Raw genomic sequence first — 27,031 nt, forward strand, 5'->3', positions numbered from 1 at the left:
AGGAAATCCATCCAACCAAGAGGAAAGGCCGTTACTGCTGCCACAGCCTTGGAATCAGCAAGACAGGATAGAGGGGAGACAAGCTACATGGCCTGGGATTGGTTAACAATTCTATTCCAAAAGAACGTTGCCAACAGACTGGAGGAGCCAAGTTACCTCTGTTTCCATCTATTTTTTATCAGAAGAGCTTATAGTCACCCCACCATCTTGTTCTTAATGCATGTATGATGTAATAGGGTAACTGGAAAGGTTGAAAAGCCAAAAGGCAATGTTAAACAGTGTCCTCCTCTAATATCCTACCATGAAAATGGATTCTTAAATGCCACACTAGTAAAGGACAAGATTTCACAAGTATTCCAAACTAGAAAGGCTTTGCATATGGAAGACTCTATATTTCTGTCATCTGAGGGACAGCTAGGTGTGAAACGGTTCATCACCAGAGGCCTGGCCACCAGTTGACGGATTTTTATAGTTACAATGATCCCAGAACAAATAATAACGATTAACTCAAAAGACAGTAAGACTTGGTTCTGGGCCTCCATCTTCAGGACATAGGAAAAATGCTTTCATCACCTAGCACAGTGTTTTGCACATAGTAGGCACCTAAGAAATGTTTGTTGTATTAAAATGAATTCTGCAGAGTGAGATGCTACTGCTGGAGACAAATATTCAAGTAGAATACTGCAATGCTAACCTTTTCACTGGAGCAGCTCCTAATTTTGCAAAGGACCAATGCCTTGCCCCTTGATACACAACTAGTCAGAATTTTATTGCTCCAGGATTTCTTCAAAGACGTTAACTAATGGTATGCCAATCTTGTACATTCAACACTTCTGCTCAAGTGATTCATGTAGGTATGAAGTATACTTTGGAAATTAACCCAAAGGCGATTTGTTTGAGCAATTGGAGGTTCTTGCTTCAAAGGTATTTTGTCATCTCTGTTCCTATCAATCCATCTCCCCATTGCTGCCTTCTCTTTTGCTCTCTTTCTCCCTGCCTTGGGCAATGTCTCCTCTCCTGCTGGTATAATTCAGTCCTGGAGAGAAAAGATTACGAACCAAGAGGAATCTGGGAAATGGAAATACTTACGTATGAGGCAATGCATGTCTTGGGAATACCGTGAGTTATCAGGAATCGTGAAGTTTCCGTCGCAAATGGCTACCTGACTCTCCCCAAATGGTAATGTGAAGTAGCATAATTTATACAACAAACAACCAAGGGCCTAAAAGACAGAGGAAAAAAGGATTGTTTTCACTCTGTAACTACTAAGCATGGGCTTCTTTCTATAACCCCCCTACAAATAGTCTAAGGGGCTGGTTAGTGCTGTTGGAGCTAGATGGGACCCTAAAGATCATGTAGTCTAAGCTCCCTGATTTTAGAGGTAAAAAAGTTGAGCTACACAGATAGGAAATGATTTGCCCAAGGTCTTGCATGAACTGAGTAGCAAAGACAGGGCTAACTCAGATCCTCTGACTCCAAATCCAGGATGCATTCTACTATGCCATATTACTATCTGTTTGCAGATGCACAGAGCCATAACTAGCAATTGTGGTACCCATTAAGTGGGGTCAGGGCAAAGGGTATGTAGGAGCTCAGCTGGGACGAAGCTAAATCTGAAAAGAAGCACACCACGTAGTACTTTCCTATTCTAACTAATTATTCTTGCTAACTAGGTGTTTTTATACTTCAGAAGGAGGGCAAGTACTGTTAGTGCCCCCCAAAATTTCAGCACCATAGGGCAAAACCCCAGGCACTCTATCCTAGTCACTGGTCTGCAGGTATACAAACTAGGACACTAACAACTGAGCCGCTATAGATTAGAATAATAACTCACAATTCTCTGAGACATTTAGGCTTCCAAAACTCTTTCCTCATTCTTCCCCCACCCCAGGAGATAAATGGTGCAAATATTATCTCCATTTTACACATGAGGAAACTAAGATGAAGTGAGCCTAGATCTAAATCCAGTTGTCTTGACTCCAAGGCCAAGTACCATGTTGCCCATCAAGTCAGAGCTACAGATTACTCGACACATACCCAAATGTCGGCCTTTGTAGTGATAATTTTGCCACTATACAGGTTGACCATTTCTGGAGCTCTGTAGGAAAGCGTCGTATACCTAAAATCAGAAGAATCGTTTTATTAAAGATGTCCACCGTGCCCCATTTCATTTGCTTGGCAGTTCTGTGACAACAAAAATATTTGTATATTTTACAACATATAGACTGCAACAGTCCCTAACCTCAGACGGATATGAATATATATGCTATGCAGAAGGGAGTAATGGTATAGAACTGTGGTCATTTCCTAGTTCTATCAGCTTGTCCACAGTGGGTTCAGGTAGAATAAGCACCAGCTAAAATTGGAATTGGGAGAAACTGGTGTTTGAATCTTAACTCTGATACTTGCTAGTTATGTGACACTGGGTGAATCACTTCACTCTCTCTAGGCCTCGGTTTTTTTATCTAATCAAATTGAGGTATAATATTGTGCTACCTACCATACATGGAGTACTATGAGAAAAGTGTTTTGTAAATCTTCAAACGTTATAACAATGTGAGCTATTATTATCCTCACAATCGCTAAGCTGTGGGCTTTTTAGGGCAAAATGTAAACTGGGCCTTTCTTCTCACACCAACCTCTCCAGATAGAGGAAGAACCCAGAATGAGTTTTGTTAGTACAAGATCTGTCACCTCTCTCTTCTTTTCCACCAATCCCTTCTTTCCTGCAAGGCCCAAGTCAAGTCTCCTCTCTCCTCTAACAATTCTAGGCCATACAGATATCTCTTCTCAAGGAGCTCTTATAGTCATAGGACCTTATCAAACACTGAGTTCAGTTATGCTGGCTGTCACCTAATTAATAATAACAGCGCCTATTTCTATGGAGTTTTATAGTACATGCAAAATGTTTCCTCATAAAATGCTATCCACATCCAGAGCAAGAACTCTGTAATCAGAATGCAGATTGAAGCATATTATTTTCTTTTTTTTTCCCTTTCTCATGATTTTTCCCTTTCGTTCTGATTCTTCTTTCACAACATGACTAATGTGGAAATATGTTTAATAGGATTGTACATATAGCCTATATAAGATTGCTTGCCATCTTGGTGAGGCAGGAGAAAAAAATTTGGAACTCAAAATCTTATAAAAGTGAATATTGAAAATTATCTTTACATGTAACTGGAAAAGATAAAATACCATTCAGCGGATTTAAAAAAAATTTAATAAAAAATTAAATTAAATTAAAAAATGTTTTCACATAATAAACTCTGTGAGGCAGACAGTGTAAGTATCATTATCCTCATTTCACAGATGAAGTAAATTAAACCCAGTGAAATAAAGTGTTTTGCACAAAGTCACCTAACACTAAAGTCAGGGTTAAAACCCAAGTTTCTCTGAGTCCAAATTCCGTGCTTTTCTTCCTATAACTTTAGCACTTGATTATACACTGCTATTTTATTTATTATCTATATATATGTAATATGTACATATTTGTTTATATATGATTTCTGAGGTGGCCAGGAGGCACTTCTTTCATACTTCTTTTGTATCTCCCACAATATTTTATTGTAGAGCTAGGCATATAGTGCGCATTAAAAACAAAACTAAACAAACAAAACTATCCAAAATTTCTTTCCTAATTTCCTTCATTATTATCTAATTTAAATACTCTGATAAGTGATTTTATTCTATTTGTACCATTAGGCTTTAAGCCAAAGACAGTATTTTTAAAAACCTAAAAAATAACTTAAAGTTTATCGGATTTCTCCCCTAAACTAATGGGGAAACAATTCATAAACTAGATCACAAAATTCACAACTGGAAGGGACTTTAGCAATTATATAGTCCAATACCTCATTTTAAGGCTAGGAAACTGAGAACCAGTGAAGGGGAATAATTTTCCTAAGCTCACACAGGTAATGGTGGCACCAAGATTAGAACCCTGGTCCTCTAACTCCAAATACAGGTGTTAATCTGACCCTAAAAAAGAAGTCAGTCTCCTCCGTATTTCCCTCTTTCCTTCAAGAGGCCTCCAAACAAGGGTTTAGAATACCTATAACTCTTAGAAGTGCCTCTTCCATTGAAACTGATCTATTCCTTTTTTTTTCTTCTCTCTGGATTGAAACCTAGCTCTCCAACTTCAAATTCAATGTTCTTTAGTACAACCAATGAATTCTTTAGAAAATGACTGTATTTCCTGGCATTTTCCTTTAAATCTCATAGTTACAGGATTTAGAGATTCAATCAATTCAATTATATATATATATGGACACACACACACACACACACACACACACACACACACACTCACACACACTCTCAACCATTCTCTTCCCACCCCATTCCCCTGCCTCCCTCTGCTCAAAGAGAAGTCATGGCTGTGAGAGCAGAGCCAAGCCCCGAGGAAGGAGGAGGCTTACTTCTTAATCTCATCCTCTACCGCGTTGACTCCCTCAGCTTGTGGGTTCTGGAATCTGTTGGTGGCACTTCCAAAGTCACACAGGACATAATGACCTCGGTCATGCAGCAGGATGTTTTCCACCTGAAAAACATTCCCCCCAATACCCAGTCGCAACAGGTCATTTATATGAGGAAAATAAATTTGGTTCCAAAGCAACATCAATAGAAGCATTTCTTTCTGATACTCCATCAGTGTATATAAAGGGAAGGTCCATCCCCCACTGAGCCTCTTAGCAGGGGCTTCAGAAGATGAACTGGGAGATTGATAATATAAACTTAAAAACAAAAGGGGAAATAAAAGAGAGAGGAATGCACAATGACATTTTCATATAGGAGATCATTTTAAAGACAATCCTATTCCTAAAAGTCATATTTACAAGAGTTGCCTGTGCATGCAGGCTGTATCCCATGTGTGCAATATTCTCCATTCTCACCTTTGATTCTTAGACTACTTAACTTCTTTCAAAATATAGCTCAAGAGCTTTTTTGTGATCTTACCCCATTCCCCCCACCCCCAGTTATTACAGATTTCTTCCTTATTGGGGAATCAGTGAACACAAACTCATGAAGCCCACCATTGGGATAGACCAGGGACCACCAGCCCATGCTTCCAGGTGTCTATCACAGCCATCTTCCTTGTCACTATACCCTCCAGACCTCCAGGCCATGTCCTGGGAAACTTCATCTACTCTATTTTGGAACATCAGACCTAGAGCTGAACTGTTCTGACTGGTTAAAACTCACATACTCCACTACATTTAGCCTATTTCAGACTATGCTTTAGGTCATGCAGTTCTCCACCCCCACCCCCCTTTCTCCCAACCTTGCTATAAGAACTGTTACCAAAATACCACCTCAGATGTCACTGGTCCTCTTCAAGAATGAAGGACAAGGGACAACCACCATTGCCTCTGTTGGTGTTGTGGTGGTTGTCCCTTTTTTTATCCATGTACATAGTATATCACTCTAGTGGCAAGTAAGCTCCTGAGGGCAAGAGTGAGTTCACTTTTGTCCTAGTATAGAACCCTGAGCAAAGAAAGTGGTTAATATATATGTATGTTGAATTGAAGCCATTCTATAGATTTTATAGCTTTTTGGTAAATCCACTTCTTTACCTTGGCTTTTAAATGCTTCCTACTTTGTTTCAGAACACAAACATAGAAGCAGCACAGTCTAAATTGGAAGAACGCTGGGTTTGAAGTCAGAATTCAAAAATCCTGTTATTTGCCATCTGTGCGACCCTGGGCAAGTTCTCTTCCCAGTCCGGTACAGGATTTCATCACAGAGGCTCAGACATTCTCTTCTGGTCCTAAACCCTGTGGTAGTGCATCAGTAATGTACTAAAATGGTCTATGTTGGTGCTAAAATGATGCTAGATAATTCAGTGGATAAAACACCAGCCTTGGAGTCAGGAGGACCTGAGTTCAAATCTTGCCTCAGACACTTACTAGCTGTGTGACCCTGAATGCCTCCAAAAAAAAATAAAAATGGTCTGTGTGATCTGTTTGTAAAAGGTTCCTGGTTTTAAAAAGCATTCATTCTCCTTCTTCCTGTTATTTTATTAGAAAAAGACAATCAGTGGAAAGAAAAAGTTTAATGGAACCACAGAGAGAGAACAGCAAGTTCAGGTTATAGTTTTTTGGGCAGGATCCTTCATCTTGTGGGTCTATGGAGATGGAGGTGGGATGGGGCTGATTTTCATTTCATCAGTTTAGAAATTACTGGTGATGGGTTAGGAGGTACAGACAATGAAGTCCCAAAGTAAGTGGGAGGAGAAGGCCTGATACTATATTACCTGCACTCAACTTTCCAAGTGGAGAAGGAGTCACAGCACAGATTCATGAACTAATACTGTGTTAGAACTATAAGGGACCACACATGGCATAACCTCAGGGTTGTTGAGTAGAAAGTAATTTCTTTATAAAGTTCTATAGGACAGCAAGCTATTAATACATTTCTTCTAAGAGAAAGGAACCTGTCCAAGATCATGAAGGCAGTTCGTTTCACAACTTGAACTCCAATTTAGGTTTCCTAGTTCCTCTTCCACTGGCCATCCCTTAGGGGCCATCAGTTTAGAAATCTACTAAAGCATCAATTGGAAGGAATCTTAGACCTCTTCTAGTTCAATTCTTTCATTTTACAGATAAGGAAAATTAGGCCAGAAGTCAAGACCATTTCAAGAGTGGAAAAAGCCCTGGACTTGAAGCCAGGAGACCTCGGTTCAAATGCTGTTTTTGCCACTAGTGCCTCGGATAAGGCAAAGGTCCTTACTGGTTCCAATGTTTTCTGATCCTATGGTACCAAATCTAGGGTCCTTTCCACCATGGCATACTGCCCCACTTGCAGGTCTGTTGGTTGGGGACCGTGACCTTGGAAGTTTGCATAACAACATTTACTCCTGAGTCACTGGAAGTCATCAGTTAAGCAAACCAATAAATGGAAAGATCTTTAACTGCTTTCCCAGGAGAAGCACTTTCCCTAGCCTTGGCAGTCCAATCAAACTGCTGCAGGCAGAGACTTTTGCGATGCCTTTGCTTGGCTCAGGCCTTTTATCAGGGAGCAGGAGTTTTTGCTGACTGTGGCCTCTGAGGCAGATGCAGAAGCAATACCCATAATAAAGGTCAACTCAGGATCAGAGAGCTGAAAACAAGTGAAACTCAGGCAGCGTCTCACCATTTTAAGGAATTACTGGTGGTGGACCGTTTTAAGAGGACAGATGTTTCTGGTGCAGATCCAGGTATGCAGGCAGCAAGGTAATACTGCGATCTGACAACTGGAGAGCACCTCATACTTTTCCCCAAAATGCTTTCATACGCATCCTCTCATCTATTCATCATAAACTGGGTTGTCGTTTGGGGAGGAATGTTTATGCTCATTTTATCGGCACAGAGAAATCAAGGGATTTACTAAAGGACATCCAGCTGGTTTATAGCAGAGCTATAACTAGCTTCCAGGCTTCCCGAATTTCAGCTCAATGCCCCTTCCACCATTCTTCTATGCCTCCTAAAGACCCCAGCAGCTCATGAAGCAGAATAAATTTTTCTTGGAGAAAGCAACAGCAGAGCCCAGGGATGACCTTAGGCTCTCCAAGACTTTGCCAGCAGGGGCAGAGGCCTTAGTAGATCCTCTCAGGTTGGATGGAACTCTGAGTCCAGAGTCAGTCATGGCTCTCAAGTCTATAGGAAGATCAGTCTAAGTGCATGGAGGCTCAGTGCAGGTTGGTCTCAGATAATGAATTTTTCAGTTATAGGAACTTTCAAAGGTCAGTACTAAGGCAAAGAGGTTGCATTCTGTGTTGGGGGAAAATTCCCACCCCAGTGAAACCAGGTCTTTGAACTATCAAAAAAAAAAAAATAATGAAGTACTTAGAGCATTTGTTCTCCTCACCACCTACTGGAACTGAATGAATGTCTCTTCTCTTAAGTAATGTCTGGTTTAACACCTCGTGTAGCCTAGGGGGTCACCTGTGGGCCAAATTTGACCCTCTGCCCACTGCCTATTTTTGTATATTTACTTATTTGTATATTTATTTTTAAAAAATAAGAACTATTCTTAGATGAGGCCCAAACAAAAACAAGTGGCTGGCTGGATCTGGCCTATAGGCTATAAGTTTGCTGTTCCCTGATGTAATCCATCCACAGGAGTTAATACTGTCTCTTGCTTCAACTTTCCTTATAATATATTTATTTGTATACAAGTTGTATTCTTCCAGCAGAATATAAGCTGTTTGAGGGTAGATACTGTTTTGTTTCTGTCATTATATGCATGGTATCTCACATAGAGTGGATGCTTAATAATTGCATATTGAGCTGTATCAGGTCAGTTACTATTAGGGTATTTCCTTATATTAAGCCAAAATACATAGCTAGGTGACACAGAGAATAGAGTACCAGGCCTGAAGTCAGGAAGACTCATCAATTACTAGCTGTGTAGTGCTAGGCCACTTAACCCTATTTGACTCAGTTTCCTCATCTGTAAAATGAACTGGAAAAGGAAATGGCAAACTACTCCAGTATCTTTGCCAAGAAAATCCCAGAAGGGGTCACAAAGAGTCGGACAATGCTGAAATGACTGCACAACAACACATTCTTTCCTATTTTTTTCTACCTGCTGAAGGACTTCTATCCTCCGGGATCAAACAGAACAAGTCTAATTCTTCTACCTTATGACAGTGTTTCAAATATTCTAGAATGGAGGGGTCAAATGCAAACAGAAACCAGACCACACATTGACTTAGAAAACCACAAATTAACATTATCTATATTGTACTATATTTTTAATTTATTTTTATTAAAAATTTCTCCAATTTCATTTTAATCACTGGGCCCAGTGGACAGTTTTGCCAGCCACATGCTGGCTATGAGTTTAACATATCTCCTCTAAATATCCCTCTGAATATTCCCATCCCCAGGTTAAACAATATCCACTTCTTTTAACTGTTTTCTCATAGGACATGATTTTAAGCTCCCTCTCCAGCCTGGGCATTCTCCTGTGGACATAACTTGCTAAATTACCATTGTTCCTCCTTAAAACATGACTGTTGGAAATAGAACACAACCCACCTGATGGGGTGAAATACAAGGGTTACTACCTCTCCCTTGTTCTGGACACTATCCCTCTAATTAATGTGGCCTTAGATCACATGAGCTTTCCGGGTCGCTACACCTCAGGGCTGCGCTTGTAGCCCATTGAACCCTGAGGTCTGGTTTAGATTGCTTTGGTTTAGTTTTAAATAACAACATCCACTTTTCCATTCCGAATTTGTTTAATGACTTTTTTGGAGCTGAAAGGTAGGACTTTCATTCTGCCTATGATTTCATAATCCTGCTGAGAACTTTTTGGATTCTGAGACTCTAATCTATTAGGTTGGCTATCCATCCCTCCCAGCTTCACAGAGAATCAGTCACAGAAGCCCAGTGTTGGAAGGGAACTTGGAGCTCACCTCGTCCAACCTATGTCAGAGAGGAATCCCCTCTTTGACATATCAAACGAATGATCCTTTGGCCTCTGCTTGAGGACCTCCAGGGAGAGAGAACACACTACCTAGGCCACTTAGTCTACTTTTGGATAGTTTTAATGGTTAAATAAAGCCTAAATTTGGGTGTCTCTCAGAAACTCCTACCCATTGCTACTAGTTTTTCCTTTTGTGGACAAACAGAAAAAGTCTAATCCCTTTTCCATGTGGCCACCCTTGACTTGAAGACAATAATGATGATTCTCTTTAAGTCTCTTATTCTCTAAGCTAAATATTCTCATTCCTTTCAACCAATACTCATATGGCATCTTCTCAAAGCCATGTAATATTCTGGTTGCCCTGCCTGGATTACCCATATCCTTCCGAAAATGTGGTATCCAGATAAATACGATACTCTACACACGGTAAAAGCAGAACTCACAGCCTCTCTAGTCCTGGACTCTCTGTTTCTCTTCCTGAAGCCTAAGATCTCATTAGCTTTTCTAGTTGCCATATCACATGACTGACTCACAATAAGCTCACGGTCCATTAACACCCTCCTGTCTTTTTCACGTAATCCTCAAATGTAATATGGCTGCCATCGACATTTCCATCCAAGTCAGTGAGAACAATGTGAAACAGGACAAGGCCAAGGGCAGAGTCCCTTTCACAGCAAGCTGTCCACTCAATCGAAGGAGACAACCTGAAGTAGCCTAATTGTTATTTAAGTTTGGTCCACCTCTTGGATCCAGAGAAGTCACAACATGGTTACATCAACACTTTGACATGTTTTAGATGTTGATGAAAACAGAGTAGAGAACTATCTTTAGGGCAACAGAGTTGAGAAGTAGAACAGAATGCCTTCTTTCAGTCCTGTGAGTCCAAAATCTTTTTTTTTTTTTGAGTCCAAAATCTTAATGCTTGCCAGGGGTGCAATAAAAATAAATGGCAGCAATAAATGACTGGCAATATTTCAGGGCTTCTGTCCCAAAAAGGGCCTGGAAATATTAATTTGGTCACTGGAAAACTAAAGAACCAAGAGGTCAAAGATCAGCCAACTTGTTTCCTCAGGGTTCCTTCTTCAATACTTCTTAACTTATCCTATCTGAAGCTTGTTCTTGGCACAAATGCCCAATACAGAGTTAGTGTTTAATAAATGCCTTAATGATTGTTATAAAACTTTCTTGCCTTGCCTCACCATCCTCTTGTGTCTGTCCAAATCCCCAACATTCTTTAGACCCATCTTCTCTGTGAAAGCTTCCCTGATAATGATTTTTCCTCTCCTTTTATGAACTCCTATAGAATTCATTTGGTAATTAATCACATACTGCCTTGAATACTGTGCTGAACACATAACAGCTGCCTAAATAAATATTTGCCATTGAAAGCATTTGTCCGAGGCAATTCCAGGATAAAGTGTATCCTAACTCCTTCCTTATTAACTTTGTTTCATGGACCTCAGAGATTCAGCTCTGGGGTTTTCAGGTATGGTCTTGCCAAGTATGTACTCTATTTCCAGAGATCATCTGCACTTTTTCAGGACGTTAATGAGCACCTGCCTTCATTAATGTCCTCCACTGATGCCTCATTATGGCACTAAAGTGACACTGGGGTTAGGTGTTGCCAGTGGGGTGCAAGCTTTGGCAGGTCCTACCAAACTGGAGAAATTTCCAGTATGGGTCAGCTGGTGGACTTTGTGTCTGTAGCAGAAGGTTCAGCCTAGCCAACTTGGAAGTGGTTCATTACCCAAGGTGGGGGTTGGTTACCAGGTGATGAGTTCAAAGGCTGTAGCAACTCATAACAACTCATTGACAAAGGTAAAGCAGGGTTGGGATCAGGATGCTCATAAAGGTTGTTACCATTTTTTAATAGGTAACTGATTGAATTAGTCCATCACTGCTTATATGTAGGACTAGAAGAGTCCACGGACAATGAACTGGGCTTGGAACTAAATGAGAGGAAAAGAGAGGGCTATGCTGCATTTTGAAAATGAAACAGAACTCAAAATTATATAACAAACTCAAGCTGTACCTTCAAACAAAAACCCATCTTTTTGATATCAATATTCTTCCAGAAATCCTCCATAACTATGAGTCATGAATTGAACACTATCCCCCAAAAAAGTCAAGATTATGGTTGATTCAAAGGGCAACACAGAGATGCATGATGGGCATAAATAGGCTGAAGCATATTGCCAATGATAACTTGCCCAAAAGAAGTGGAATTAAAAAATCAATCAGAAAATGTATGACTGGAAAAGGATATGGGCTTGTCAAATAACAGGACCAGGAGATAATAGATGGATAGTTTGTTCTGGCACCCCACTATGTTAAAGGCCTAAAAGAAGGTTGCTATTATTTTGGACAGATTAGTTATGGTGGCTTTATGGAAAGATGCGGACAAGTCACATAGGGCTAGAAGGTAAAGACAGGCCACAATTTTTATCAGCAGATGGGATTTCCACATCAAAAAGATCCTAGAAGCAATAAAGTATTAACACATATTAACCACAGGGGACAGTATGAAGGCAGTGTTGATAGAACTTGGTGACTGATTAGATGCAGGGAGTGAGGAGTATCTCTTGATTCAAGAAGAACTCAGAGGTTTCGGACTAGAGTGACTAGGATCTATCTGGCTGGACAAAAAGGAGGTCTGGCTACTTTGGGTAATAGCAAGATTGCCTGAGAAGTTATAGTTGTTGTTACTGCTTAAAACCCTCAGTGGGCTGGGATTTTGTGGTGGCTGACTTTACCACTTTCCCAATCTGTCATCTCGGGAAGGTGACCATGGTTACCTCCCCCAGCACTGTTTGTGGTTTTTGCTAGAAGTTATAGAAGCCTTACCTCACTGACCTTTCCCTACACGCTGAACCAAGAGAATTTAAGCAGCTCAGGTACTAAAAAGTGATCACTGCTGAATAGGTCAGATAAAATACATGTTTTGAAGTCCCTCTCTTCCTCCCTTATTTTTTTAAGTAGATAGAATGGACTTCCTTACCCTATTGCAACATACAAAATCAATTTCTCTTCTCTAGGGAAAGGCCTTTTTAGATTGGCAGGGTCTACTAGAGTTGGTCCTCAGCTGACATTACCTTCAAAAGCCCAGGAACTCTCTTCCATGATGGATTATCCAAGAAGGATTATGTTCTGAGATGGAAGACATGACAAAGAACCATGGATATGTAATTCTCATTGTTTGTCAGTCAAAGAATACCTCCTCTCACCTGAAGGTAGTCAACCCCCACAAAACAATAACAATTAAAATTAAATCATAATAATAGTAGCCTGCATTTATATGGTGCTTTAAGGTGTACAAAGCACTTTACAATTATCTCATTTTATCCTCTCAACAATCCTAGGAGGCAGGTTTTATTACTATTTATTACTATTTTTAACTATTGTACTACTAATATTCCTATTTACTATTATTACTATTAATTATTGAATTAATAATTAATTACTATATATAAAAGCAATTACTAATAGTAATATAACTATTTACTATTACTACTATATAAACTACTATTTATTACTATTATTACTTCCATTTTACAAATGAGGAAATACTGAGGCAGAGAGAGGTTAAGTGACTTGCTCAGAGTCACACAGCCAGGTAAGTGTCTGAGGCTAGATTTCAACTCAGGTCTTTCTAACTTCAGGTCCATCTAGCTGCCTAAAGTCACAGGCTTACTCTCTCCCTTTAGACTCACCAAGGAAAAAGCAGCAGGCTGGGAATCAGGAGAAATGAGTTAGCTCCACAATTGGTGTGCGCAACCTGTGGGACCCAGGAAAGTCTCCAGACCCTAGTTTCCTTATCTGTAAACAAGTGAGACTAACACATCTTCTCTAATTCTAACATTGTCTGATTGTGGTCACTTTCTATATATTTCCTTACAGAAGAGGAAAAAAAGAAAGGTTGGAGAGAAGATAAAGGAGAAAAAAGTCCCTGGGAAAATATCCTCATTATATTTTCTGTAATTCTGTGGTTAGCATCTCACCTGCTCCTCGAGGACTCAACCTTGTTCTGTTTGTCATATCCTGCACCTCAGAATAGAATCCTTCTTGGAGATTTCATAATGGAAAGGAGTTCTTGGGCTGTTGAAGGCAATATCAGCTTAGCACAAACTCAGGCAGATCTTGCCAAGCTGGAAAGACCAGGAAATAGCAAGTGGATAGATTGTATGCTATCCTACAAAGACCAGAATAATGGAGTGTGGAAAGATTTAGGATGAGCACACTGTCACTGCCAGGGATTGATTTTAGCCACAGCAACTCCTGAGAAACTTCCAGTGTGAGCTGTCATGGTTGTGTGATCTACACAGATTAAGAAAACACACCACACACCCATGTAGTCCCAGATCCCTGTAACACTGAGTAGAAGTACCTTAAAATTTCTTGTATTTGCAGAATGCTTTTGGCTTTTCAAAGCACTTTCACATGCCTGCTCCTCCTACATGATACTCACAACTCTGGGTGGTGGGAATGGAAGAAGGCAGTATCACCTTCCCTCTCCCCATCACCTGGGACTTTATCGGGTGTGGAAACTCCCTCCACTCATGCAGACTGGCAACTATATGTTTTAGTCTTAGAGCCTGGGGCGTTGGGAACTTAGGTAACTTTTCCAAGGTCCCAGCCAGTATGTATCCACAGCACAACTTGAAGTTAATGACAGAGGCAGACCTAGTGGCCAGATCTGCTCACTGCTGGGGTCAAGAGCCCCATCCCTCCTCCATGGTAGTGCCTTGCCAAGGTGAAATGAGAGAAATCATTTGAACAGAATTGTCCAACATTCTTTGAGAAGACAGCCATGAGGTGGAAGAACACAGATGAACAAATATTTTCTTTAGCTGGCAAGATATTAATAATCAGAGGGCAGCATCCTGTTTTTCTCTAAAATGCCAGTCTCTGCCTTATCACCTAAGAAAAGCCAATTCACATTTCTACTGCACATTAAGGTACATAGGGGCTTTCTTCAAACTAGCCCCATCAATATATATTTATTTTACAGAAGGAAAAGGAGGCACAGAGAAGTGATATAATTTCAACCCAGAAGGGACTTTATTTATCATCTCATCCAATCTCTTTGTTATACAAATGGAGAAACTGAGGCTCAGAGATGCTAAGCAATTTGCCCCAAGCCACACAGGTTACAGAGCAGCAAAGAAGAGATTCAAAACAAGGTCTACTGACTCCAAGTCCAGGGCTCTTTTCACTATACTTTGCTACCTAGTCACATAAGCTGTGAATACATCAGGCAACATCATGAATAACACTAAAGAATGACAACAGGCCGAAGGCAGGAATCTAGAATAGCAGGACTTCAAACTGAGTCTTCCTACCCCAGTGGACACAGAAAGGCAACTACGCTCTGACAATTTCCCCACTGAGTCAAAGTGTATCTTCCACCCCCAAGATCCCTCCCATCTCAGCATCACTAGAAACAAGTTCCACTCTACAATCACACGGCCTGAAGGAAACCTTTACTTCTGTAGAAAAAGGAAATCTTTACTTCTACTGTGGAAAAATAACATGGTGTTACCTAACATGCTAAAGACAGAATGAGAGAGAGATGAGGGAATGAGATTGGCAGGTTAGGTCAGTTATAACACTGAACACTGGAAAAATGGAAACTCTGAGCTACTGACCACTTACAAAGAGCTAATATTCTGCTTTCCCTACAGAGTCACATCTGAGGCTGCTTGTATGAGCCTCATTGCTCCATATTTCTGAAGTGGATAAAGCAGAAGATCTTCTGTCCCTTTGCCTTGTGTCAAATCTATACAGAACCTGCTCATGTCTTTCCTCACATTAAACTCTAAGCTGACTGAGAGCAGAGTCTCTGCCTGGGTGGTATCTCTCTTTGTTTCTGGACTTTAGTCCAGACTCTTTGTATTTGGTACAAGCTTAATACATGTTTAAGGATTTTAATCATTGAAACAGTGATGTGTTAGGAATGGCAGTGAAAGGAGAAAGCACCACAGTAATGGAAATTACTGGGCAAACAACATTCTAATTTTCAGAAAAGGGAAGATCATTCAAATTATAGGCCAGCGAATTTGGCATCTATTTCATTAAAAATTCCAAAATGAATTAGTGAAGAGATGATTTTTTTTTAAGGCAATTGGGGTTAAGTGACTTGCCCAAGGTCACACAGCTAGCATGTGTTTGGTCTGAGTCCAGATTTGAACTCAAGTCCTCCTGACTTTAGGACTGGAAGAGATGATTTTTAAGCAGAGAGAAAAAGGTGTGATCTCCAAGAGTAAGCATGGGTTTAGGAATCAAAAATCTTGCCATCACCCTAGTTCAGGCCTTTATCATTTCTTGCCTGGATGACTCCAATAGTCTTCTAATTGATCACTCTGCTTCAGGTCTCTATCTATTCGAATCCATCAACTACATAGTGGGCCACTAAACTGATGCTCTTGAATAAACAGATCTGATCATGTCACCCCTCTACTCAAAATACTCTGTCCCCCCTTAATATCTGCAGGATCATACATAAAGTCCTTTGGCATTTAAAGCTTTTCATGATATATCCCTTCCCTAATACGACTCCCTTCCATGCATTCCATGATCCAGTCACATGGGTCTACTTGCCATTCCTCATGAATGGCACTCCATTTTGATGCATCTCCCTACTCTTTGACTTTGAACTGGCTGGTCCTCATGCCTGGAATGTTCTTCTTCGCCTCTACTTCTTAGAACCCTGTGGCTTCCTCCAAAATTAAGCTCAAATGCCACCTTCAGCAGGCCTTTCTGGGTCCTTCCAGCTGTTGAATCCTTCCCCTCTCAGATTAACTTCACTCCACCCTACATACCGTATATGTACATATTTATATACAGGCTCTCTCACCCATCAGATTGTCAGCTCCTAGAGGGTAGGAACAGCTGTTGCCTTTCTTTGTATCCCGAGAGATTAGCACAATGCCTAACAGGCAGTAGGTGCTTTCAGCTGTTCAGTCATTTTTCACAACTCTTTATGACCCCATTTGGGATTTTCTTGGTGAAGATATTAGAGTGGTTTGCCATTTCCTTCTACAGCTAATTTTACAGATTAGGAAACTGAAGCAAAAAGGGTAAAGTGATTTGCCCAGTATCTCACAGCTAGTAAGTGTCTGAGGCCAAATTTTAACTCATGAATCTTCCTGACTTCAGGCCCAGCACTCTATCCACTGTACCACCTAGCTGCCCTGTAGGGGCTTGAGAAATGCTTTTTGATTAATTAATTGATATCAAAATAACTCATTTTTCTGAATCAGCAGAGTTATTAGATTATTAGGATCAGGGATCATCAGGATTCTCAAAATGCTACAGATAGCACAGAACCAGACTTCAGGATGGCATCTGACAACATTTCTCATAGTACTTATTCTTGTGAATAAGAAGAAGAGTTGTAGTCCCAATGAAAGTGCAGTTAAGCAGATTTGGAACTAGCTAAGTGACCAAACCCAAAGAGTGGTAATTAACGGATCAGTGATAACTGGAAATAATGTCCTTAGTGAAATGTCATAGGGGTCAGTCCATTGTGTAATATATTTATCAATGATCCAGATGAGGGGTATGGCCAATCTGCTTATCAAATCTGAAGATGACTCAAAACTGAAAGGAATATTATATTAGATGCCAAAATCAGTATCCAAAAAAGATTTTAACAGTCTGGAACAGCAGGCAGCTACTAACAAGGTAAAATGTAATAGGGGCAAATGCAAATTCAAATGGCATTTGGGTTAAAAAAAAAAATCAGCTGTACAAGTATAGGATGAAAAAAGATATGACTAGCCAACATCTCATGTGAAAAAGGGCTGGAAATTGAAAGCCGAAGTCAGCATTGTGATGTGACAATCAAAAAATCCAGTGGACTCTTAGACTCTAGTAGTCCTACCGTACTCTGCCCTGGGCAGACCACATATGGAACACTGCATCCAGTTATGAGCATCACCTTTTAGAAGAAGCATTGAAAACTTGGGGCACATCCAGAGGAGAGCAACCAGAATGATGAGGAGGCTGGAAAATCAGGCCATATCCTGATTTGTTGAGAACCCTGAGCGAGATAAGACCAAGGAGAGAGTTGATAACTGTCCAAGTGTTTAAAGGGCTTTCATGTACAAGAGCGATTAGGCTTGTTTTGCTCAGATTTCAGGTGAAGTTAGGGAAAACTTCTTAAAAATTGGAGCAGTCCAAGAAGTCCAAGTCTAAGACGGATAGAGTAGAGGGAAGAAGAAATTTCCCAACTACTAAGGTCCTGAGGTTGAAGTGGAATGACCACTTGAAGGTGATGTGGTAGAGAGGGTTCATCATCTGAGTATCAACTGGCCTATATTGCTTTGGAAGTCCTTCCTTTCCAACTCTAAAATTCAATTCGTTATTCTATGAAATGAGAATATGGAAAGGAAGAGGCCTGAGCCAGCCACATTGAGAACAGTAAGAAGTGAAAGCTGACAGATTGAAAAAACAGAAAATAGACATGAAAGCTAATAAAGCCCATAAGTATTGGGCTATTTAGTGATAAATTGTCCAACATATTTCAATATCCCCTAGGGTATCACCAGATTACAGTTCAGCACAATAATAAACATTTATAGGTCCTCTAATTCATCCCCTAGGGTATCACCAATTTACAGTTCAGCACAATAATAAACATTTATAGGTCCTTTAATTCATCCATAAAACAATCTTAAGAGTAAGCTCTTAATACAAAATTTTTGTTATTTAAAGGTATAAGTTATAATTATGTGGAAAATTCAAAACTGCAATAGTTCACTTACCAACAATGTGGAATAAATGAGATTTTATAAAAACTATTGGAATAGCAAGGAAGGAAATTGATCATTGGACTAGGAAATCAGTAGCCCTGAGCTTTAGCGCTAGCTTTGGCCAGGAGTAGCTGTGTAACCTCAGGCCAATTACTTCACCCCTATGGGTCCCACTTCCCTCATCTGTAAAAAGCAAGGTCTGAGGGGAAGTACTAAATCAAAAGATCTTGTAAGGTGCATTTCAACTGGAAGAGCAGTATGGCCTAGTGGGAACAACAGGGGCCATGGGTCAGAAGCTGGGGAGTGTGAGTCCCAGCTGAATGAATTCAGGTTCCTGAGCCTCAGCTTTCTCATCTGTAAAACGGGGATAATAATACTGCCAACTTGCTATTTCACAAAGATATATGGTGAAGAAATCACTCTGCAAAGCTTTAAAAGTGCTAAGGAAATATGAACTTTTGCAACGACAATGATGATTCTAAATTTGCAATATAGGTGACTTCCTAGGTGGCTTATAGTAATGTCCTATTGATGAAAAGCATTTATTCTCAAATTAAAATTTAGGGAAAGGAAAAATGAGGCACATTTCTTCTCTATTTATCCTGTCCCACATCTACCTCCCCTGCAACCTGTAGGCAGAGAATAATGAGGATTCAAAGCCCTCTCTGCAGATTAAGCAAGCCTGTGCTGCAGACAGACAGCCCCCTGGGAAGGTAGCTTTGCTCATCTAAGGCCAAAGAAAAGCTCCTCTCCTAGGTGGGGGTGGGGTGGGGAAGAAGGGTCATGGGGAGATACTAATATGAACTGAGTATCACCAGCCCTCCAGATGAAGCAGCTGAGTCAATTCATTCAGCGAGGCTACCACTGAACACTGCCTATATTTGGTGTTCTGGATTTTAAGGCCTGCGCCTTATTTGTTTCCAAAATGTCATTCCCCAATCCAACCCAAACGAACAAATATTTATTAAGTGTTTCTATATGCAAGGCACTGAGCTTGGCACTGGAAATATAAAGGTGAAACAAGGCTAAACTTCAGCCTCCGTTACCTCAGAAAATCTACAGAAAGATAACTCACATGCCTCCAGACAAAACTTCAGCCTCACTACCGATGCTGTGAGGACAGAGGCACAAATACTATTGTCCACATTTTGCAGGGGGCGGCTGAGGCTTGGAATGTTTAAGTGACATGCCCGTTGTCTCAGTCCTATTAAGTGTTAGAAGCTGGATTCCAACCCAGGGCTTCCACCCAGGGTCTAACAGTCTTTCTATACCACCGATGGTGCTTGCTCAGAACTCTTTTGATGGTGCCCTACCATCCTCAGACTAAAGTCCAGACTCCTCTGCTTAACATTCAAGATCCTCTACAACTTCTTTTCCTGGCAGTGAGAGCTCTTTACATCTTGGCCCTTCCTTACCTGTGTAAGCTTCTCTCCCACTATTCCCTCAATGACAAAATCTCTGCCCCAGTCAGGACAACATATGCTATACCTACCCTCACCCCAATATTCAATACTACCTTTACCCTTTTCCTTGCAGTTTTCTGTGCCTGAAATATTGAAATATCCTGCTTACTAAATCTAGCCAAATTCTGGTTGTTATTCAGTCATTTCAGGGTTTTTTGAGTTAACATATGTAAAGTGCTTTATAAACCTTGAAGTGTTATATTTTTGTTTGTGGCTGAGTCATTTCAGTCATGTCTGACTCTTCATGACCCCGTTTGGGGTTTTCTTGGCAAAGATACTGGAGTGGTTTGCCATCTCCTCCTCCAGCTCATTTTAAAGATGAGGAAACTGAGGCAAACAGGGTTAAATGACTTACCCAGAGTCACACAGCCAGTAAGTGTGTGAGACCAGATTTGAACTCAGGAAGATGAACCTTCCTGACTAGAGGCCCAGTGCTCTATCCACTGCACAGCCTAGCTGCAAATTCAATTTTTTCTTGAAGGACAGCTAAGGTTTCACCTTCAGCATAAAGCCTTGCCTGTCCCTTTACACCCATGGCAGCACAGTATGGTGGAAACAATATTGAATCTGAAGCTAAAAGGAATGAGTTTGAATTCTGCAGCCACATAAGCTTCAGCAAGTCACCCATCTCTTCCCTGTCTCACTTCCCTCATCTATGACATGAAGGAGTTAGACAAGATGACCTTGGAGGTCCCTGTAAGCTTTAAATCTCTGATGTTACTGTCCTGTGCTGAGCCTTTCCTTCTCTATAAGTGAAAAGCAATGTAACTCAGGAGAAAGATCATGGCATCTGGAGTCAGACAAACTGGCTTAACAGCTTCACTCAACACATTTCTTGGGTGGCCTCAGGCAAGTTAGATGACCCCCCTGTGCATCAGTTTTCTCATCTATTTGCTGGACTTTCGATGATGAAAATGCTTTGTAAAAACCTTAAAGCATTATGTAAACCTCTTTTTTTTTATTATTACATATTTAGCATTGGATTATATGCTGCTTTATGCTATTCTAGCTATTTCACGTTAACTTCAGGGAATAATAATAACTACCACTTGCATAATAATTAAGGTTTAGAGGTTTTCTTATCTGATCCTCACAATAACGCTGGGAGACCAGTGTGATTACCGTCCTCACTTTACAGTTTTACAGCAAGAAGGAATCATAGAGACCACCTCATTCACCCTCTACTTGTACAGAGGAGGAAACAAGGGCCACAGAGATAAAGTGATTTGACCTAGGTCATACAACGTGCTCAGAGTGTAGTCATGATTTGAAACCATATCCTCTCACTATAAATCCAGTGCTCCACGTGACTGGCCTTGGGGAAGCAGAACTCCTAAGCCATGAAGGATGACTCCATCTTTAGAAAGGAAGAATCACAAAACTTGAGGAAAATACTTGCTCATGGACCCACAGATAAGAAGTAGAACTGGGATTTAAATCCTTGACCTACAGCCCCAAATCCAAGACTCTGTGTGTGTGTGCGTGTGTGTGTGTGTGTGTGTGTGTTTTCTCTTCTGGACTACAAAAGAAGCAACTTACATGGAGGCATCACATCACACACGTCTGTCCTTCCTCCCCAATTGTCTAATGCAGTGGAGGATATGGGATAAGAGCTTAGTGAATCTCTGCTGGTAGACCGACTGGCCTATTACCTTCAGATCCCGGTGGATGATGGGTGTTTTGCACTGATGTAGGCGGGCAACAGCCTCACAGGTGTCACAGAATATCTGTAGCACTTCATTCTCCGTGAAGCCCGTCTGTAAACGCTGGTTCATCAAGTTCACCACTTGACCTCCTAGCAGAGAAAAGAGGGGAGGATGACAACAATTAGAGTCACAAAATTCAAGGGGAAAGAGACCTTACAGAAAGATCATCTAATCCAACCACGTCATGTCATTGAGAAGGAACTTGAGGTCCAGAGAGTGGACATAATTGGCATCTGGTTCTTTGAAAAGTCACCCTATGACACCTAGTTCAATGCTTATTCCACTGCACTGCCTTCTGCAATGAACACCCCCCCAAAAAAAAAGACTCCATCCATTTAGACAGACACTGACAACCTAAAAAATCATAGATTTGGAGTAAAAGAATGTGCTTGAAGGACCTGGGTTCTAATCCCAGCTTGGCTGCTTATTCTTTGCAAGCCAGTTAATATCCCTAGGCCTTAATTTCTTCCTCTATAAAACTAGGGAGTTCAATTAGATGGTCTCAGAGGCACCTTCCAGCTCTAAATCTATGAAGCTATGATGCTGCATGTCATGAGGAATAACACGTGTTCTCCTTGGCTTTACTGCCAGCTGTTTGCCCTGCGGAAATGAAATGCCATTAGAGGCACAGCTGGAACTCTTGATTTCCCAGGAACCATCTCTCACTTTTAGATTATCCAGACCCCCTAGTTATTCCCACTGGTTGCCTTCTGAACATTTCAAGGCTCATTATCCTCTTCCCCAAAAAGGAACAGGATAGGAGGAGATGGTGACAATGGCCAAATTCAGACACAGCTCGGGGGTGGGGGGTGGGGAATGTCTGATGGAAGTGGTTGGAGTCAATAGTTAAAATGAGGTTTGAGAAGGATCTGTGGGTTTTGTTTATATCCATTGTCTTTGCTCATCATGGGTGGAGATAATTGAGAATTGGCTATGATTATGGATTCATTTCTCAAGCATCTGTCATTGCAAAGTGTAGGTGGTACATACAGTCATTGCAATGCAAGGCAGCAGCATCATGGGGAGACTCTGCAGCTGGCTGCTTACAACAGAGGAGCCAGGGAATCAAAACCTCCAAACAACGAGGATGCTAAATGGAGTCTCCCTTCAATGATTCCTCCTATTGGGCTGCTGAGGGAAGGGCACTCTCGTTTTTGTCGACAGGATCAACTCTCTCTGTTTAATCCCATAGTTGGCAACATCACCCATGTGTTATATATACAGATCCTGGAAACAGCTTCAGACCTCACCCAGTCCAATCTTCTCTCCTCTGCAGAAGTCCCCTCTCCAACATTCCTGACAGGTGCTCAACCCCTTCCAGTGACAGAGATGCGCCCATCAAACAAGGGGGCTGGACCAGAAAGGCCTCTGAGGTCTCTTCCACTCCCAGGCTACAACTCCATGATAACTAGGGCAGTCTCCATTTTTAGACAACTCCCCTTGTACCAAAGTTCTTCCTAATATTAAGCTAAAATCTGTCTCCGTGATACTAGATAATCATTTGGGGATTATCCAGAGCTCCAGTTACTCCCACTGACTATCTTTTGGACAATTCAGGGCTTATTGGCTCCTCCACCAAAAATGAATTAAGGGAAAAAGTGATGAAATTCATCAAATTGAGCTACAGTTTTAAAAAAAATGGTATGATGATAGGGGATCATAGGATCAGAGATTTCAGCTAGAAAGGGCCTGTGAGACCGACTGCTTCATTTTACAGAAGAAACTGAGGCCTGGAGAAGGGTAAATTGTCCAAGGTCACAAAACTGGTGAGTCATCCTGCTCGCCATTTTTATCAATGATTTGGGTGCAGACATACCAACATTTTGAATGATAGAAAAGCTAAAAAGGAGTACTAGCTGTCTGCTTGACAGAAATCAAGATCCCAAAATATCTCAAGGCAAAACCACAATTCAAATCTAGGTTCTGTGATTTCCAACTCAATGCTCTTTCTCCCGTTCCCAACATATCCCAATGGTTAAAATGAGGTTGGAGGATTATCTATGGATTTCATTTACGCCTCTTCCACAACATCATAAGGAAGCGGTTACATAGCCTTGGATTTTAGAATAACAGTACAGTTGTTAGCTTTCAATTTCTAGATATTTCTAACTCTTACCGAAATGAAATATGGCTCCCCCTAATTTCCATCCATTGCTACTTCTTCTACCCCTGAGTCAAGTGGAATCCTTCTTCCACGTGATAGCCCTACAAATACTTAAAGGCAGTTTTTAAATAAAAATGATAATAGCTTCAATTTAGATAGCACTTTGAGATTAGTAAATATTAACTTATTTTATCTTCACAACCATCCCAGGAGGTAGGTGTTATTATCATCCCCATTTTACAGATGAGGAAACCGAGGCAGAAGAGGGAAATTAAGTGACTGGCCCAGGGTCACACAGTCAGTAAGTATCTGAGACCAGATTTGAGCCAAGTCTTCTAAACTCCAGGTTCAGAGCTCTAGCCATCCCACCACCAAGCTTTTAAACACAAGGGAGAGAAATTTTCAAACCTAAAAGGTACACACATACTTTCTCCCTCACTCTGCCTAAATGATAAAATGTCCAATTCCCTCATAATCTTTGTTGCCCATATCAGTCATCCTTTTAAAATGTCATAGAAAGAGCTAAGGCGATCCCTCCAAATTTCTTCTTCACCTTTCAGAATTCCTGGCTTCTTTCAAGGCTCAGGTGCCACCTACTACATGACTCTTTGGTCCCTCTAGTCGTTTCGCCATTTCCGATCAGTGATGCTGCTTTCAGACTTCTCTACCATGGACTTTCTTCCCCAGTGGAACATCTCATTATCCTGTGAGATTAAATCTGCCTTGGTACTCATGTCTCACCAATAAGCACCCTCCATCCTCTGATTGGACCCTCTGACTAGAGGGCAAGGCCATCAGCACCAGTGCCTCCATGGAATGAGGGGGCTCAGTATAGTCTTATTCCATTTCTCACCAACTACACCCTTATGGGCTTCTCCATCATGCCCCTCCTACCCTGGTTTTCCATCTTTTGTGGGCTGTTGTCTTCCCCCGTTAGACTGTAAGCTCCTTGAGGACAAGGGAATGTTAGCACTTAGCACCGTATAGCTGTTTAATAAATGTTTATTAACTGACTGATTGAATAGTCCTCTGTCCCTCCTGAAATTACCTTATATTTATTAATCTATGTGCATGTAATCTCCTCTCCTACACCCTAGAAGAGCCTTGCACATAGCTGAGACATTTTTTTTTTTTGTTTATTGAATCAAACTGAATGTGGTCTGACCTGCACCAAGAGGCCCTCCCCTTCTTTCTCCTGGATATTCTCCTTTTATTAATAGAATCCAAGATCACTCCAGCTCTTGGAGTATCTACCTTCCTCTGAAAATTCACACTGAGCTTCCAGTGCCCTAAACTCCCCACACTCTTTTTCATATGAAATGCCTTGAAACCATATCTTGCTCCAACCTGCACTCATTCAGTTGATTTCTGGAACCCAAATGAAAGATTTTACATTTAGATCTATTCGTTTTCATTTGGCTTGATTCAACCCCTTGTTCCAGTCTGTCAAGATATTTATGGCTCTTGGTTCTGCCATCCAAAGAGTTGGCACACTCGCCCCGCTTTATGTCATCTGCAAACCTGATAAGCTGGCCATTTATATCTTCGTCTAAGTCACTGATAAAAATCGGGGCCAGGACAGGGAATTACTGGAAATTATAGCCTATGGCTCAGCAGGAGCTCAAAAGGACAGGAATTTTAGGTCTTCTTTCTGAACCGGAATAATTCTGAGTGGCAGCTGGGGATCGGTGTAGGGAACACAAGACTGGGTGTCAGAAGGCCTGAATTTAAGTTCGGATTCTGTCACTTGCTGGCAACATGACTCTAAGCAAGTCAATTAACCCCTCTGAGCCTCAATTATCTCTTCTGCAAAATGGGGATAAAAATACTTGGGCTATCCAGCTCAGAAGGCTATTGTGAAGAAAGTATTTTGTAAACTAAAGTACTAAAAGATAGAAGCTACTTGTTATTTCCTGTAACCTCCTCTCTGACCCTTCCTTCGCCTGGTTGGCACATCATTAGTATCTGCTGGTATCTCCATCACCAATAGAGATTACCAAAGTGAAGCCAAAAAAAAAAAAATTAAAGGATAGGGAAGAAAGATGAATCACCTGGCCATTTTTCCTAATTCTTAAGTTACTTCTTCTCCTCATGGCTTTATCATTCAGTCTGAAGTATCCTAATTTCCCAGATCAGACTTACAAACATGCAAAGAATCCATGATTTCTCAGTGTAAGGAACTTTCAGATTAAGAACTCCCTCCCCTAATGCAGACTGTAAGGCAATTAGGGCTTAGTAAAGAAGACTTAGTATCACCATTGAAACTAAGGTAAACCAAGGCACAAAGTTCTGAACACATTCAATTTCTTGCTAAGGCTAGCAGTTAGCAATAAAATGGTTTTTTTCAGCTCCTCAGCCAGAAGACCAGGAGGTAGGGCTTACTGGCTTTCATAAAGTTTTGGGAAGTATAAGAGAACAAAGAACAGGATGCATCATAGATGGAAAACAATATGATTGGTTACAAAGTCTGAAGTGTCATAGATGATGAAGAAAAATATGACTAGATAGAAGTGTAGAGTACACAGCTAGCAACAACCTCTCCTTCCATCTTGTTTCTTCGGAAAGAAAGCTCATTGGTGGTGTCCACCTGTATGGCTAGTTAGTATCATAGAGATAAGAGACCAGACTTTCTTGAAAGACAGTCAGTGTTGTAGAGATAACAGACCAGACTCCCTGGCATCCACCTGCACCTCTAAGAATAAAAGATTTCTCTTAATTGTACAAGGGCAGCTTGTGGTACAAAGATAAGTTTTCTCTCGATTAACGTGATTTATGGGGAAGCTTAACTTTTAAACTTAACTCAGAAAGGAAAATTGAGCTTCTGGACTCATGAACTTCTGAACTTAACTCAGAAAGAGAAACATGGCTTAGGCAATTGCAGAATAGAATAAATTACAGAATGGAATCAAATATAAAATACTAAATCAATATTTGATTTTCTCATGAGGGAATAGTAGAAAGAGTGTCGAACTTGGAAGTCACAAGATCTGAGCTCGAATTCTAGTTTTACTTGCTACCTGTGTAAATTTGGCCAAGTCACCTAACCTCTCTAGACCTCAATTTCCTTATCTATAAATTGAGGGGGTTGATTTAGATAAACTATAAAGTCCTTTCTAAGCTCCAAATCTATGATCCTTTGACAAACATGTAAAGTGACTTTTCTGCTAATTAATATACATGGTAGATAGAAAGCAAGTCATTGTCATCATCATCAAAACTGATGTCTATATAGCACTTGAAAATGTGCAAAGCACTTTAAATGCATTACCTCACTAAATTCTCACAACAAATCCCTGTGAAGCATAGACTAGAGGTAATATTTATACCATTTTACAGATGAGAAAACTGAGGCTCATAGAGTTTAGGTGGCTTGCCTATGATTATACATCTAGGAAGTATCACAGGCAGGATATGAACCAGTCTTTACTAATTCAAAGTCTGGTATTTTTTCTACTATGCAACACGGCCTCCAGCTCAGACACATACATGTGAGAAATGATTTTTTTTAGTGATGTCTTTGCCACTGTTGTTTGTCAAAACCATGTATAATTGAGAACTGAAAGTCATCTCCTGACCTTCTAGATCCCCTCT

General features: G+C 40.7%; 1 protein-coding gene across 9 annotated transcripts in view; it reads right to left on the reverse strand.

The window, feature by feature from the left end:
* Positions 1-27,031, reverse strand: part of AAK1 (AP2 associated kinase 1) — a 250,995-nt gene that overhangs the window by 109,494 nt on the left and 114,470 nt on the right. For all 9 annotated transcript variants that reach the window (XM_027865309.1, XM_027865308.1, XM_027865305.1 and 6 more), the window contains exons 5-8: positions 21,283-21,425; positions 4,422-4,543; positions 2,038-2,119; positions 1,090-1,222 (exon numbers count right to left, since the gene is read on the reverse strand). In XM_027865309.1, coding sequence (XP_027721110.1) covers positions 1,090-1,222; positions 2,038-2,119; positions 4,422-4,543; positions 21,283-21,425 — 480 coding nt within the window. The remainder of the gene's footprint in view (positions 1-1,089; positions 1,223-2,037; positions 2,120-4,421; positions 4,544-21,282; positions 21,426-27,031) is intronic.

The sequence above is a fragment of the Vombatus ursinus genome, unplaced genomic scaffold (assembly GCF_900497805.2).
Source record: "Vombatus ursinus unplaced genomic scaffold, bare-nosed wombat genome assembly UNPS02014778.1, whole genome shotgun sequence".
In the NCBI taxonomy this organism is placed as follows: Eukaryota; Metazoa; Chordata; class Mammalia; order Diprotodontia; family Vombatidae; genus Vombatus; species Vombatus ursinus.